The 18,121-nt window shown below is 34.7% G+C and overlaps 1 protein-coding gene across 1 annotated transcript in view; it reads left to right on the top strand.

Annotated features, from left to right (window-relative positions):
- LOC150102016 (uncharacterized) overlaps positions 1-18,121 on the top strand; it is a 136,437-nt gene that overhangs the window by 22,727 nt on the left and 95,589 nt on the right. Inside the window, exon 3 of the mRNA XM_090400187.1 lies at positions 8,009-8,208. Coding sequence (XP_090256313.1) covers positions 8,009-8,208 — 200 coding nt within the window. The remainder of the gene's footprint in view (positions 1-8,008; positions 8,209-18,121) is intronic.

The raw sequence follows: 18,121 nt of genomic DNA, 5'->3' as shown, positions 1-18,121 counted from the left end.
CGACTTCACATCACTTGCCTTAGTATCTGGGTAGCGACCCTTCCCATAACGCATAGCATCATACATACCTGTAAGGATATTGTTTTGTATTATAGGATACTAAGGCAAGTGATGTGAAGTCATAAGCCTCTATATATGAGTTGCCCTAGTCCTGAAAATAGTTCAGGTGCAAACTTGTTTGCTTGGATAAAGGATTAAACCAAGTATATCATTTCTTGGTATCTTTAACTTATAGTGATTCAGCAATATGTGATTTCATCTTCTTTTTTTTTGCCACATTTTTGGCAACAGCATAGCTTGCTTCTTGGGCTTTGTCAGAAATAGTTGAGGTCTGGCCAATTGTTTAGCTTGGCATGTTTGATCAGCTATAAACCTTTTAATAAATTCAGTTGGTTTCTCACATAAATGAGTGCTTTGTGTGAAACTCTGCTTACTTGAAAGCATAGACTAGTTTCTTGCCAGAAACAACACATATAGGACATGGCTGCTCATCTCTGGATGAAATGAATTCTGAAAGCCAAATACTCTTCGACAGTTTTCGAATTAACCCTAATGGTACTATGTATGTTACTACCAAAACTAGTGTTGGCTACACTTGATTTATTTTCAATCTAACCTACATTTTTTTTTTTATTATTATAAATCTGTCCATGTCTAATAAGTCCTAAAATAAATAAAACTAAATTCAGAAATAAGAAAATTACTAAAACAAAATAGCAATAACAAACTAAAATGCATTAGTGCAAACTCACATAGAATATCATACTGAAGATTGACACTAGAGGCTTGACATGGGTTAAAAGTAGGGTGGTAAAAGTACAATACAGAGTTATTTTGAGATCAGGAATAATATGGAAGGAAGTTCTTGGAATCATTGGCGTATCCAGGGGGGGGGGCAAGGAAACATGCTTCCCCCCTTAAAAAAAAACACTAAAAATTTTCCAAAAATCTTTTCCTAATTAAAATTCATTTTTTTTTTTTAAATTTATGTTGTGTCGTGTCTTCCATTTCTATGCTACTTATGAATTAGCAGTCACATAAGGTGGGAATACTCTATAGTGCTTGGGAATCCTGGCCGCTGTGAACGCAAGGCAAACGAAGTAGTGGTCGGGCACTATTTAATTTGCCCGAGCTGGGTCAGAAGGAGATCATGGGTATCATGCATTGGCAATCACTGCTGATGCTTAGTCATGGCTCGTATGCAATGTGTAGTGTGTATTCTCAAATTGTCTACTCAACTCGCCCCCCCCCCCCCCCCACACAAGATTAAATCTTCAGTGCTCAGCCCACTCCAAGATTAAATCCTGAGTGCGCCACTGAATAATGGCGACACATTTAAGAGCCTTTTGGCTTCACTCAATTTATTACAAAGCATCATTAAGAGATGGAAATCTGACCTTTTCCTAAATCTCTAATTTTTTCTGCATATTCAAAAATGTTTCTATGTTCTGATGACCATCACCTGAAAAAGAAGGAATTAGAAAGTTTGGACTTACTAATTTAAAAAATTCTTCATCTTTAATAAGTTCACAATGGGCAGTCTCTGCAAATGTGAACACTGCCTGTGGGAACTTGCTTTACTTTACTTTACAAACAGGCATCTTTCAAGTTTATACATGTTAGTTACAACCTTTTCAGTACAATTTTATTTGTAATCTTAGCATTTGCAAACTGTCTTATTGATACTGAAATTCTCAAATGTACTCTGAACTGATTTCAAGTTTATATATATATATATATATATATATATGATTAGTACTATTAACTCGGGGTTGGGATATGTTCATTTTTCTAAATTAACTGACTTAAAACCCGAGAATTATAACACAATGACATTTATTTGAAAAAACGCAACATGTTTCATCAAGAATGACTTCATCAAGCGATAAGAACATAGAAAGATATTAAAAGACACTGAAATTAACATTGACACGCTCTAAAGCTATACAATTATAAAGCCGTAATATTCGACTGTAAATTACAGTTATTATGAGCTTGAACTACAGTCCGAGTTAAAGTTCTATTGTTGTACACCTGTGCGTGTGTGGAATCACGCGATCTCCAGTATCTAATAGTAGAGTTGAAAGAGTCAGGCAAATTATAGCTAAGATTGTTATTCATGTGAAAAGGGTCCAAGGTGATTTCCTTTGACTCGACAATGCGGCGCTCTACCTCATCATGGCAGATGTGTAGGTTTGAAGTTGATGTCCAATTTATTTCATGTTGGTGGCTTTCGTTGTTCGTGTTTATTGAAAGCAGGACATGGCTTGACAGAGCAATTGCTCTGGTTCTTTTATAAGCAAATTTAGAAAAATGAACATATCCCAACCCCGAGTTAATAGTACTAATCATATATATATATATATATATATAAACTTGAAATCAGTTCAGAGTACATTTGAGAATTTCAGTATCAATAAGACAGTTTGCAAATGCTAAGATTACAAATAAAATTGTACTGAAAAGGTTGTAACTAACATGTATAAACTTGAAAGATGCCTGTTTGTAAAGTAAAGTAAAGCAAGTTCCCACAGGCAGTGTTCACATTTGCAGAGACTGCCCATTGTGAACTTATTAAAGATGAAGAATTTTTTAAATTAGTAAGTCCAAACTTTCTAATTCCTTCTTTTTCAGGTGATGGTCATCAGAACATAGAAACATTTTTGAATATGCAGAAAAAATTAGAGATATAGGAAAAGGTCAGATTTCCATCTCTTAATGATGCTTTGTAATAAATTGAGTGAAGCCAAAAGGCTCTTAAATGTGTCGCCATTATTCAGTGGCGCACTCAGGATTTAATCTTGGAGTGGGCTGAGCACTGAAGATTTAATCTTGTGTGTGTGTGGGGGGGGGCGAGTTGAGTAGACAATTTGAGAATACACACTACACATTGCATACGAGCCATGACTAAGCATCAGCAGTGATTGCCAATGCATGATACCCATGATCTCCTTCTGACCCAGCTCGGGCAAATTAAATAGTGCCCGACCACTACTTCGTTTGCCTTGCATTCACAGCGGCCAGGATTCCCAAGCACTATAGAGTATTCCCACCTTATGTGACTGCTAATTCATAAGTAGCATAGAAATGGAAGACACGACACAACATAAATTTAAAAAAAAAAATGAATTTTAATTAGGAAAAGATTTTTGGAAAATTTTTAGTGTTTTTTTTTAAGGGGGGAAGCATGTTTCCTTGCCCCCCCTGGATACGCCAATGATTCCAAGAACTTCCTTCCATATTATTCCTGATCTCAAAATAACTCTGTATTGTACTTTTACCACCCTACTTTTAACCCTTGTCAAGCCTCTAGTGTCAATCTTCAGTATGATATTCTATGTGAGTTTGCACTAATGCATTTTAGTTTGTTATTGCTATTTTGTTTTAGTAATTTTCTTATTTCTGAATTTAGTTTCATTTATTTTAGGACTTATTAGACATGGACAGATTTATAATAATAAAAAAAAAAATGTAGGTTAGATTGAAAATAAATCAAGTGTAGCCAACACTAGTTTTGGTAGTAACATACATAGTACCATTAGGGTTAATTCGAAAACTGTCGAAGAGTATTTGGCTTTCAGAATTCATTTCATCCAGAGATGAGCAGCCATGTCCTATATGTGTTGTTTCTGGCAAGAAACTAGTCTATGCTTTCAAGTAAGCAGAGTTTCACACAAAGCACTCATTTATGTGAGAAACCAACTGAATTTATTAAAAGGCTTATAGCTGATCAAACATGCCAAGCTAAACAATTGGCCAGACCTCAACTATTTCTGACAAAGCCCAAGAAGCAAGCTATGCTGTTGCCAAAAATGTGGCAAAAAAAAAGAAGATGAAATCACATATTGCTGAATCACTATAAGTTAAAGATACCAAGAAATGATATACTTGGTTTAATCCTTTATCCAAGCAAACAAGTTTGCACCTGAACTATTTTCAGGACTAGGGCAACTCATATATAGACGCTTATGACTTCACATCACTTGCCTTAGTATCCTATAATACAAAACAATATCCTTACAGGTATGTATGATGCTATGCGTTATGGGAAGGGTCGCTACCCAGATACTAAGGCAAGTGATGTGAAGTCGTAAACTTCTATATACGAGTTGCCCCAGTCTTGAAAATAGTTCAGGTGCAAACTTGTTTGTTTACACTTAGATAAAGAATTATACCAGGTATATAATTGCTTGGTATCTTTAATTCATAGTATAACCAAGTGGAAAAACTTCCAACAACTGTGCTGAATCACTAATTTTACCAGCATGCCATAAAATTGTAAATATTATATTTGGTGAGGAATATAAAAAAAGATTTTGAACATTCCTATGTCAGATAACATTATTAATCAACATATACAAGACATATCTCAAGATGTTAAATCACAAGTGATTTAACATCTTGAGATATGTCTGGTTAACATTAAGGAAGCCAATTTTTTGTCATCCAGTTGGATGAGCGTTGACATCACTGGATGAGGATGAATGCTAGAAGTTGAGCTTTTCCAGTGATGTCAACTGAAAAAGCTAACTTCTAGCATTCAGCAGGTTTGTTTGTAATGAAGACATCATTGAACAATTTTTATTTTGCAAACCATTTTCAAAAACAACAGAAGGTCAAGACATTCTTGATATTGTCATCAGTTGTTTCGGTTCTCATGATTTGTCATGGATATCTTGTACTGGCATCTGCATGGATGGTGCTCCTTCTATGTTGGGTAGCCTGAAAGGATTTGCTACACCAATCCAAAAAAAAGAACCCTGGCATTGTTTTTACACACAGTTTCTTGCACGGAGGTGCCCTAATTTCAAAATCAGTAGTATATACCTGAATTCCTACTCTATATCAAGGTTGTTTTCAGCACTGTGTTCTGCTATGGAAGCTGCTCACACACACAATTCCTAATGCACACGGAAGCGAGGTGACTAACTTGTGAATGGGTGCTTTCAATGTTCTATGAACTGAGAGAAGAGTTTCTAATTTTTTTCACATCTGAAGAGTCTGAGCTGCCTGACCAGCTTAGTGACAAGACTACCTAGTGCAATAAAATTTCATACCTAGCTGCCATCTTCCAAGTCTTGAACACTTAATGAGTATACGGGGAAATAATGAAAATATTCTTACTTGTACTCACAAAATTAAAATCTAAAAACATAACTAACGCTGTGAGGTGACAGGAAAAAGAAGAACAAAGTTGAAATGTTTGAGCTGACAAAAAACAGTTGCAGACTGGATAAAATGTTGTCAGTTTAATTCTAGAGTTTGTTGTAGTAAAAACACTGAAAAGTATTTCCCATCATTAGAATTTTATTAATTTTGGTTATATAACCACAGCACCTGTCATGTGCTTGATTAGAAATAGATATTTGTTTAAAGAAAATAATGTAAAGTATTTGAGATTAATTGTACTAACCAGATATCTGATAACTGTAATTTCAATAGTTCTTTATTCTGATTCACAACTGTTAAGTGTACAGTGATATCTGTTCATCATAAAGACATTCTCCTTTTGCTAATGACAACAATATGTCAGAAGACTGGGTGTTATCATATCGAATAAAGTTTACTTTCTTATCCTGTGTGTTGGAAGGAAATAAGTCTCTAAGTCTCTCCCCTTTCCCTAATAGGATCATGACACCATTCAAAATTTTTAACTTTTTTTTTACTTGTATGCTGTTTCTTTCAAACTGTGTCATGTCTAATTTGATGAAATAACCATTCTAAAGAAGCCTCTTCAGGTGGAACATTTAAATTGGTGATTTTCAACTCGTGCCACACTGAACAAAATACTACAATTGTCAAGAAACATTATCAATTTTTTAAGGAGAGATTTTATCATTTAAAAAATTTGTATTAAGATGGTGCTTAAAAGTTCAATGGCTAAAAATTTTAATTGTTATTTTTAAAAATAAAGTTGATCATGATTTCAAAAGATTTATTTTTAAAATTTATGTTCATTATTTGTTATTATTCTAATTACTGAAATGAGATATTGAAAAACATGTCATTTGTGTATGTATGTATATATATATATATATATATATATATATATAAAAATCCCATGACGCATTTCATTGTCCTCAAAAATATGTCTCTGCCCACCCTTCTCTCTGTCACACACCATCTCTTTTTCTCAATGAAATAAAGAAAAATCAGGTCTGAATATAATAGTTTGCTCTATGATGAAAAATTTTAATGCTTTCTATTTACAATAACTATAAAGAGGATAACAGAAATTTTTTTAAAATATAAGCATGAGTAGAAATAAAAAGTCTTTGCTTATATACAAATATCAGTGGGAAACCTGTACTTGAAGTGTCATGATGTTTCTTGTCCGAGATCAGATGATTCATTAGCATACCCTCAGATCCTCCTCCAGTGTTTGAAATCACAATCTCTTCTTTGTGTTCATAACAGAGAAAACCAGTCTCACACAGATATGATGTAGAGAAAGGAAAAAGTGTGATGAGGGGGTACTCTTTTTAGAGATGCAACCAGAATGAGGCCATATTTATTGATGAGTGCTTCGGTTTCAGTCCTCCATTGTTTGTGATTTCCATCAGCTTATCTTTTGCTGCAACAGTTAATTCTGCTAACTCACACACTTAACAAAAACAGATCTCTATCCAGTCCAAGGAAGGTATGTCAAGTGACAGGAAATACTTTTCAGTGCTTTTACTGTGACAAACTGTAGAATTAAACTCTCAATATTTTTATCCAGTCTGCAACTTTTTTTGTCAGCTCAAATACTTCAACTTTTTTTTTTATTATTATTCTGCCGCTTTACTGTCTTAGTTTTTTTCTTGAAAGAGTTAATTTTGTGAGTACAAGTAAGAATATTTTCTTACTGGTGTACACACACACACACACATTTTTGGACAAAAAAGTATGAAATGAATTAGAACAAAAGCGCAGAAAAATTATTTCTCAAGCATCTCCATTGAATCAAAGACTCTTTATAGGAGGTGTACCCCAATAACCATCATTCACACAACTCATGCTTCTTGAACTCATTCATTGACAAAGCACTCGCAATCAATTCTGAATTGTCCCTAGTCATCATTCCCTTGCTGACCACATTTACACAATTTCCACAGGGGTGAAAATTGTTCTTCCTATTATGTGTTGAAAAGGTTCTTCTGCATTAGTAATATAAAAAATATATATGCTTTTACCACATTATTTCTTAGCCGAATAAGAAACTGGCGTAAGCCAACACCTGGTAGTGCAATGCCCTGGCATTGCACTACCAGGTGTTGACTTACACTTGGACTCACCGAACTTTATATAGTTTTCTATATTCGGCATGAAACTCTTAGATTAGTTTTCCTATCTTTGAGCTTCTTATTTGACTAAGAAATAATGTGGTATTCAATATCCACTTAATTTTGAATAATTTTACTTCGCCGAAGTGAAGCCTCTTGGCTCTTCAGTAATATGTGCTTCTATCGTGCTCTTCTTTTCCTCCTGTCAACTTATAACCCATAAATCTTTAATCTGTCTTCATAGTGAGTATTATTTTCATTAATTTGGTCACTCAACTTCTGGATCTGTATTCAGTAAATGGTATAGCTGTGGCATATTAAAGCCTTTTAAAGACATATAATAGCTAAGAAATAAACCCCTTTTCAGATTTCATATGGAGAGTTAAATGTCTAAATTGGGCTTATTGTTTTTTTTTTGTTGTTGTTTTTCTATGTTCTTGTGCTCTTTATGCTATATTATATCACTCTGAATTAGTAATTCCATATTTCTGTCACATCCTACAAATGAAACTGACAAAAATAATATTTTAAAATATGTTAATGTACTACTGTGTTAAATTGAAAGTTAAATTGAACTTGCATAAATTTTATATTAAGGTTTGCAAAACATAACTCTTACTTAAGTTGGGATCTGTCTGTGTTTATTTTTATTGGCAATGATTGTCATAACAATAGAAATTATTTATGTGTTATCATTAGCTGTAATCTATTTGCTTACTCTGTCTCCTTTCTGAAATTATTAGACATTATTCAGTCATGGCCCCATATTTCATCTCCTGCACTTCAGAATCCTTGTACGCCTTCAGCACATATATCATGCGGAGAAATACCTGTTCATTCATCTGCTGAAGAATTGCATGATGGAGCTAAAGATGGAGTTCTATCTGAAGCAGATTTCCTGTACAGTTATGATTCCATAGGCTACCCAAATATCTCCTTACCTGTAAGTATTTTTTTTTTTAAAAAAGGGAAAACATAGTTGAACTGTATATTACTGAATATCATTGACTAATTTTTTAATGTTATATTGGGAATCAGAAATTGCACTATGGAGGTGGTTATGATTAGGAAATCATGACCACCCCCATAGCACAATTGGAAGAACAGTAGTATATTGTGTCTTTTGATTGGAAAAGACCAGAGTTCCATTCTCATCCTAACAAGAGGAATCAATATTTGCGCTTTTTCAGCTGAAGGTAAATTAGCGAATATCTGATACAGAGATAGCAGGATTTTTTCTTCCAGAAATTTTGATTTTGGAGTGGCGAAGATAGACAGCTATGGAGTAGGTGCCCTCCCTCGATGAGTCTTTGGACTCCTTGGAGGTGTCATGTAATAATAATTTTTTTCATCCTGCCTATAGGCAAATCAGCCCAAGTATGTGCACAATATTATTAGTGGCAGTAGATGATGATTTGTGGTGGTGTATGTGTAAATAGTGGTGTTCTATAGGTGAAGGATTAAGAAGTGTAAGTGGTAATCTGTATAGAGTGGAATGTCCTGCTACTAAGTCCTTGGACTTCATGGAAGTGTCACATAATAATAAGTGAATTTGATTTTCAGATGATGCTGATGTATAAAATATGTAACACATATAAAAAAAAAAAAAAACCTACTCCACCCACCAGAAAAATTTTAGCAGAGTTCAGATTTTTTGTCATATGACTTAGAAATAATAATTATTTCTAAACTGAATTGTTGTTGTCACATATCCAAAAAATTTGCACAGTCCTGAAATTTCTATGGCACTGCTTAAATTTCTCATTACTAATTTTCCAGAGGAAATTGTTCAGCTTTAATTTATTTATTATTATTATTATTTTAAATTCTGTTTCAGTTTTCATCATATTGTATATGTTGTTTCTCCTTCCTGTGTTTTCTGGATTTGATCTGTTTTTAAAAATTGTTACCTATCTTTAAAAAATCAACTGTCTTAATAGCATTCCCAAGTTTGGTCCCCTTCTTCACATCTCTCTTTCTCTCTCTCACTCAAGTGGAATAGCTGTCTGGTTCAGCTATACATGGCACTACTCAAAAATGTTGGTCAAAGCATTGATTTGTTTAATACAGGAAGTGTTGTTAATCCTCACTTTTGTCTACATTAAACCTTCTTTGTTAATAGTCAATTGTGATGAATAAGTTAACTATATATAATTTTGTTTTGTTTATTGGTTGGTTAGAATGTTTCAGATTCATACCCATGATAGCGCATTGACCTCAAAATCAGTATGTTGTATGGATGATTTTATTTATGGCATATAGATTGGGATATCGAGATAGCAGCTGGAAGTAAAGAAAATTAATTTCTCGAGTTTTTGAGAGGCAGCTACCTCAGACAGTGTAACAGAGGATTTAGGATCTTGGATTTGATCATCTTATCAGAGGATGTCATTATAAATGAGGTATCAAATAATCTCTCTGTAAAATCTCGCAGCTCGATCTTACTTAAAAAATTGAGCTCAGTTTTACAAGGATGTCATCAAAATATTATAGAAAATGCAGTGTATTGTATTGTTTTTTTTATATATATAAATTAACTACTTTGTAGAATGTATTCGATATTACCTGTGTAACTATAGTGTTTAAAGCCAGAGGAAAGGGATTACGTCTTATTAGTATAGTGAGGCAACAAAGAAAAAGGATATTAAGCTGGCCAGATTAAAGAATAAATAAGATAAGCATATCTAAAAGGAAAGGTTTGCAACTGGAGGGTGATTGCAGACACTTCAGAGTCGAAACAAAGAACGAGTAGGACTTTTAGGGGAACTGAGAAAGAGAAAAAAAGGGAGAGAGAGAGAGGAGATGATTAGGAGTTCTTGGCTAGAAGTTAGGTAGCTCATACCTGAGAGTACATTCATGGTTTATCATTAGAGTTCTGTCGACGGTCCTTCTCCCTGAAGCTCTTCGGGCAATTCCCACGGCACGTCTGCTGATGTATCCTGCAGTAGTATAGTATGCGATCTCAAGCACAACTGACCTGGGTTCGATGGATAAACATCGAAGGTGAAATCGTAATCTCTCCAGTTACCAGCTGAGGAAGAAAGAAAAAAAAAAAAAAAGAAGGAAGGATATTGTTTGTTACTCGGGCCAAGACAACTGTGACGGTATGTAGAGTACTGAAATGTCCAAGTTAAAGAAAGAAGTATCCAGGTCAAGGGAAAGATACAAGATGTTCCAATGGAAACTTTGTTCATAGTAAAGAACTATTCATGAGGGGAAAACTGTGAGTAAATACATCGTATCGGTATTCTTGGATTATATATATGTGTAACTGTATGTATTTGTTAAGCAAGAATTTGTCCTAAATTTGTAAAATACTAAGTAGTGTGTTAGACTTGCGTGAAGGCAGAAATTTATAGTTTTTGTAAGATGTATTTTCTGGAGTTAGCTATGCTGGGAGAAACAGTTATTCCTTATTACTTATCTAGTATGTAATTACAATTTTTCTAGTTTGAATAAATGCTTTGTTGAACAATATTCTTATCTAATCATTGCCAATGAACTGTTTTGAAAAAATTATGAACCTGTGTGTTAATTAGATATTTCCACGACTTGTTATATGGATAAGAGAAATTTGACTATATATTGCCTTTGATCCACTTTTCAATTCCTCACTCTTTATTATTCAGTTTGACTGCACAGTCGTAAATCAAATAAATTTGTCAGATTGGAGAGTGTGAGAAATTGAATAAACTGCAGTCGTTTAGCATTGGTGATAACTATATATAGAGTCTGCAACACGTGCAATAGGAACAAAAGGCTAGAGCAGGAAAATAAGGGGACGCATATTAAAGATAGATGGAAATAACATCGTAGTGTAGATAAGCTTTGTGAGACAACACAGTCAATTCAGTATAGAGGACTAAATATAAGGTAAGCAAGATTTTCTTTAAACTGGTGCAGTCTAAGAAATATTTAAAATTAAAACATAAGAACCAACAAAAACATAAATAAAGAGAAAAGGTAAATAAATTTTACACCTCCAGTTGGCAAGAGTGGCCATGAAGTGATTACCTGGGTGGAAGCCAGCAGTACGAGGACTTTTGTGAGAAAAAGGGTATATGTGGAATTACAAGACTAGTGAAGCTCAGGAAATAATTCCAACTCCTCATTCCATTCTACACCGTGCAGCTGTAGCATGGAATGAGGAGTTGGGTGGAAAGAAGATCACTACTGCTTGGGTGATTTCAAGAACTATCTAGTAGAAGCATTGTCTAAATGTATTCCAAGGGTCAGAAGGTTAAATAGGGTAGGTGTGAAATGGATGAACGAAGAGATTAAGCAGGCAATACAAAAAAGAAAGCATAATGGAGGCAACATAAGGTGAGTGGTAATAATCAGTTCCATGAGGAGTACAAAGAACAGGCAAAGAGGGTGACTCAGTCAGTAAGGGTAGCAAAGTGAAGAGCAGCAGTTAACTAATGAAACAAAAAGAAAGAATGATTATGGGAGGATGACACTGATTGGAGAAAATGGTATAAGGACAGCTGCTGTGGAGGATTGGTTGGGATACTTAATATGAGAAGTTCATAAAGGTCTTTCTTCATTGTGAATGACATCATGTGAGAATTTGAGAGCAGCAGATGAAAAGGGTATATGGGGAATTAAATAATAACCTTGATATTAATAAGGCTGTAGGACTTAATGATATATCATTACGTATTTTGAAGGAATGTGCCAGGGAGTTGACATCTGTCGTGACATATATGTTTAATATGAGTCTTATACTGGGTCAAGTTCCAAAGGAGTTGAAGGCAGGCAAGATTATGCTACTTCATAACAGAGGCAACAGAACACAAGCAATCAAATTATAGGAGAATCTGTGTGTCACTGTTAAAAACGATGGTCTCTAAAGAGACCAGATAAAGGCTGTGTTGAGTAATCTGCTTACTTCTTATTACAGTAAGTTAACATTTGCATTAGATGAGGGAAATGGATGCATGGTAGTATACTTAGATTTTTTTATTATTATTATTACCTGACACCTCCAGGGAGTCCAAAGACTCATCGAAGGAGGGCACCTACTCTGCAACTCTGTCTCCACCACTCAATCCACCAACGAACCACATCTATACCAATACCATCTACCGCCCACCACCACCACTAGCATTTTCACAGAAACCACAAACATCTGTTATGTATTTTATTTATATTTATGCTTACTTTGTTTAATAGGTTTGTTTTGTTGCTTGATTAAATCCTATTTAAAACTTTATTTTTAAATAAAGTTTTAAATATTTTTAAATTTTCCTATTTAAAACCTTATCCAATTATAATCTGACCGGCTGTGCCATTTGTTATGTCTCGGTTTTTCTTTTGTTTAATTTTCACTCGTATAATATGTTGGCCTCTGTCTGCTATCTTTGACCCTTATATATCCTTAAATCGTCTGCCTAACATTTGAGTATATGATCTTAATGCTAATCTGACAATCTCTAAATTTTGGGCCCCTGGAGAATACCTATTCCCCGATCTCTATAAGTCATCCACATTCACTCAGACAAATTTATTTCCTGTGCCAGCCTGGGCTTTAAGGACAGAGTCAAGCTCAGCTTAAGGATGGTTCTAGAGTATCAGATGCTACTAAAATAATTCGCTTGAAATCAGAAGCCGTAGGTTTTCTAGTCTGTTTGCAGTCGTGCCCCCTTTCCTCTCTTACTTAGGATATCCCCGCACACGTATATGATCACCAGGTTTGTATTTTTATGAAGGGTCTAGGTCAGTCAACATGGTCAGAAAAACAAGCATGAATGGTAACATACAAATTTAATGAATTCATAATTAATTACAATACAAAGATAAAATTGACATCAATGCTAGATTAAAACTCTTACATTTCTCTCATTCTTAGATAGACATGGATTTCTTAATCTTTACAATATTATTCCTTTAACTTATCAAACATTTAGTTTACAACTGGAGCCAGCTAGGTATTTGGCACATTATTAATCTCCCTCAAGTAGGTAACGACAGAATCTCCAGTAAATTAATAGTTCTCAGAATTCAGTCTAATGGTATAGAGTCATTCACACATAAAATAATTCTTCAAGTTTATCCTTATGAAATTCGGGTTACACTTTCTTCTGTTTCTGTTAGTCAAGTTCTCTAAAGGGCTAGAATATGTAAAAGTACTTATCTACACTATCTCGGGTTCTTTCGGGATTCTCTCCGTTCTTCCTTCTTATGAAGTTCTGGCTGCCTTGGTTCTGTTGCCACGTGGGAATCCTTGCTCTCCTTCTTCACTAAAGATTTACGTCGATGCTATTTCATACCGACGGCCTGCGTTCAAGATTTTCCGTGTTCTGTGGCAGTGCCATACTGGGATTTCTTGGAGGTCAGCTCTTAAAGATAAGAACTGAATCATGATGACCACTCGAAGCACATGGTGAGAATACAGGAACTAACAAAATGGGGGGGGTTCAATTCTGTGTTGCAGGTTTTATACGCTCAAGAGCGCCACCTTTCCGAGTTTGATCTCTCCTTTCACCCTTCCGATTTGGGTGACCTCACCAATCCTCATACGAGGCTTTCCAATTCAAGGAATGCATGCATCTTGATGTTTTCTTAGAAGTAGCACCCATGAACGCTTACGCTGCTATTGTAGTATTGGGCTTTGCCCCTTCTTACCAAATTATTGGCATTCTTTCACGTGTAGAAAAATCACTGATAATTACTCTTACATTTGCCCTTTTTGTTGACTTACAGTTACATTTAATATACAGATACATTAACTTCAATATAAACAGTTCTTATTTTAATTTGCAAGCTGTAATTTCTTTTAAGACATAGTTAAATTGTGCCAAAATGATAAATATCTCATTTAATGGATATCTTCTGTTAGACTCTGGAAGGGTGACTTCATTTAGAATGAGGTTGCCCGTTTCAGATCTAACACATCCATGCTCACTGCGGGGATTCAAACCTCAGCCTTTGAAGAGCTGACACGCTGTTGAACTCTGAATGGTCTTGTGATTTTGTTTCAGCAAATCATTCAGATTTTAACAAGCACAACTTGGCAAATTAGTAGAAAATACTTGCATTTAGTCAAAATCAAATAATATTGTGTCTAAAGTGTGAAATATTAAGATAATAAAATATAACACTTAGAAAGTATTAGTTTATAAAATTGTAAAGATGTATAACAGATTTGGAATTACATAATGTTATTTAGAAGTTTTTTTTTTTTTATTTGTGTATTATAAATCAAGATTTAGCATTGTACGGTGTAACTGAAATTTACTTAAATATTCTACTGAGCTAAATGTAAGAGTGGGTCCAAAGGTTTGGTATGTGTTAGTGTAAGCACCTGAGGCTGTGTGATACTTCGAACAGGTGTGCATAACAGTCCCGTGATTCCTGCTACAGAAAAAAGTGCTGACATCATTCGGAGATCGAGACTAACATAGCTCCACACAAGATGTTTCAGGAGATAGGAGGGCGCTATGTGATGCGTAATATAAGGGATTGCAGGAGGAGGAACAAGGCTTTCTTTTTTCCCGGGATTTTGTGGTCGTAAGGAGAAAATCGAGGTTGCGGTTTCCAGGCAGAACAGCGGGCGAGGATGCGTGGCAACATGAAGTTTGAATTGAGCAGTCCATGAAATTCTGGACGGAGTTCCAGCGTGACGCAGCTAAAGCTTTCATTATAAGCGGGTGCTGAGTCGTTGATGTTCCCGTGAAGTCCTCAGATGACGAAGGTAGCCATTGTGTATATCAAGGATAGCCACTTAGCAGAAATATAACGCTGCACGTTATCCAAACAAGGAATCGAACCTCGGGTACTTCCACAACAGTATCAGCCAGCAGACCCATTCCGAAATCGAGTGAAGGTAATGTAGATGTTTTATTATTTGTGTTTTTGGAAGCTTGTGAGTGAGTGAAGAATTTTAGATGCAAGAAACTTGATAAAGCAGAACAATATCAACTGGTGAAGTTTTAAGTAATTGTCCCATTAGGCTATAGCCTGACATCGAGATTGTTAAGTGGAGTTTGACAAAGTTGCAGAGAAAGGAATTGTGAGCCTAAATTTTAATGTTAATATGATGTCTCTAGAATTATTTGAAGGAAGTGTTATGAGTGAATTGTGTTAATGACGATTAAGTTTAGGCAATATTTTGCATGCATGGGACAACCCTGAAAGAAACTAGCTTTCCTAACTTAGTATTTATTTATGATTGTAATCTTAACAAGAGTGAATTTATATAATTGTATAGTGTATTTTAAAGTTGTAGAATAAACGTATTCTTTTTCCTAACTGTGTCTTGCCTGACTAAGAGCGTCAATTCACCGCTCTAAAAATACAAACTTGTCGCGGGAGGGTAAGGTTAAGTTGCGATATTTGGCCACGACTGACTGAGGGAGTTAACAGGTAGCTACATATTTGGGTTATTGGAAGTATCTCCCTGAATAATGCATTTTATTATTGTAGGGTATAAACTGGTGCAGTCATTAAATAATATAAATGTGTTTATGCCTAAAAAGGAGATAGGACCAAAAATCTAGGTCTGTACTTAGAGCAATTGATTAGTACGTTTGAACAATACGACTTAAGTGAATTTGCATATATAATGACACAGCAATGCTAACCACTCGGCCATCCAGGCCAGCTACCAAAAGCCTTTGCAAAAGGCTTTTGGTAGATTAATAGATTAGGGAAATATAAATGAAAAGGTAAACAGCATGTTCATCAACAATACAAAGTATAAGCAGAAACGGTGATTTACTAGCATGGTAAGGAAGGCTAAATCAGATTATGAAAGAAAATTAGCTAAGCAGGCAAAAGTAAATCCAAAAGGGAAAAACTTTCAACATGTATCCAGAGTATCAATCTTGGTATCACTTTTGGGTTTGGCTCCCACTGATGAGACCTCAATAAAGTTCGAAACCGGTTTGGGTAGGGTAGCGGCTTTGCCTTAATGCATAGCATTATACATGACCATAAGGATGTTTGCAATGCATTATGAGATACTAAGGCATTTGATGTTAAGTCATCAGCCATTCTATTGTCAGGTAGCCCAGTTGTGAAGTTCTTCATGTGCAAACTTTGTTTGCTCACACTTGGATAAAGGATGAAACCAAGAATATAATTTCTTGGCATCTTTAATTTATAGTATAACCAACTGAAAAAAAGTAAAAACTTTCAACAAATAAATTCAAAAGAGTATTTTCACTCTCTAGCAAGTAAGAGGAATAATGATTATGGAGGAATAATTACTTGGTTATTTATTTATTTCATATGGGATTCCCCTTTCCTCCCCCATCTCTTAGAATGGGTTGAGCCCTCCTAATAAGGGATTAAGTATGTATTTTATTACTGTAGATGTGTGTGTTCATGGGGCCAGTTTGCCTGTTCTGAGGGAGGAAAAACCCGAGTTTCCAGGTTAAAAAACTCTAACTCTATATGAGACCACCTAACCCACCTTTAGTCGAAAGAGACCAGATAAAGGTTCCTCACATCATGGCAGGGAATTAAACCTAGGTCTTGCCGACCAAAGGGCTTCATCAGTGCAGATGGGAAAAGACTGACAGAAGCAAAAGAAGTATTTGAGCTACTAAGTGATCACTTTCTTTATAAGTTACATATAGACACACAGTTGAAAAATTATATAATTAAGATAAACTAAATATTTTGATTTATGAATTGTGATTAGTGTAATATTCCAAATTCAAAAAAAATTGAATAACAATTAAGGTGTATAAAAAGGAGAATCCCTCCTTATATGCAGTTGCAAAACAGTCAGGTAACAACTGATACTATTAGGATCAGTTGATGTGTGTGTGTGATTTTAAAAAAAAAAATGAAGCACATATGTACATATAATCAAAGTTATATAATTAAACAGTTTAGTTCTTAACAATAATTTCCCTGGTTTTTGGCATGGAGATTTGAGATTTGGTTGATGCAGAAGTACTTCAGAACTTTCTTTAGATGCTTGTATTTATGGGAACATCTATATAGTAATTTGGCATCATTAGAAAGTAACCTGTGGCTAGCATTATTAATTCCATGTTCTGTTAGACCCGATTTGTTTCATTTCTTGGGGGTAATGTACGATTGAGGTTCAGAAAGGCATATAGAGAGACATTGGCTTAAAGAAGTTTAATATATGAGAAATCACTCTTAAATGCTTTTAAGAGGAATTTAATGTATGGGATTACATTGAAATTGAAAATTGATTCTGTGTGTGTCTTCCCTTTTAATAGATGGTGAAGAAAAATGGTTGATAATCTTCTCGACTATTTTTATGTTGCAGCTGTGAGCTCTGGAAAGAAAGCATTTAATAATGACATATTTTTTTGATGGACAGTTTCCAAAAAACTTGTTGATTAGGAACCATTCAATTCTCTTTTTTATAAGTACATCAAAGAAAGATATCGTCCCATTTGATTTAAGTTCCATAGTGATATTGATTGTGATGAAGATTCTTCATTTTTTTGTAAGAGGGGGAAATTATTATTAAGAACTGTGGTGTTTAATTATATAAGTTTTTATTACATATATACATGCACTAATTTTAAATTTTGCACACACTTCAGTTGATCTTAACAGTATCAGTTTTTACTTGACTCTTTCACAACTGCATATAAGGAGAGATTCCACTCTTCATACCTTCATTGATTTGTCGTTAATCTTTCTAAATTAAATAATTTTTCAGCTGTGTCTGCATGTAACTTATACAGAATGAATAGCACAGTTATCTCTCAAGGGTATATCATCCAGGTGGAGACTTTGCAGTCCTGATGTGACAGAATTGATATGAGAATTGAGGTAGACAAAAGTAAGAGTTCAGCATATTTAAAAATATCAGCGAATACAGCAGTAGGATTATGATTGAACGTGTGCAATGAAATTGTGCA

This window comes from Typopeltis vanoorti, chromosome 11 (genome assembly GCF_054136105.1).
Source record: "Typopeltis vanoorti isolate ZY-2024b chromosome 11, IOZ_Tvanoo_1.0, whole genome shotgun sequence".
Taxonomy (NCBI): domain Eukaryota; kingdom Metazoa; phylum Arthropoda; class Arachnida; order Uropygi; family Thelyphonidae; genus Typopeltis; species Typopeltis vanoorti.
This window is presented reverse-complemented; position numbering and strand designations above follow the sequence as displayed.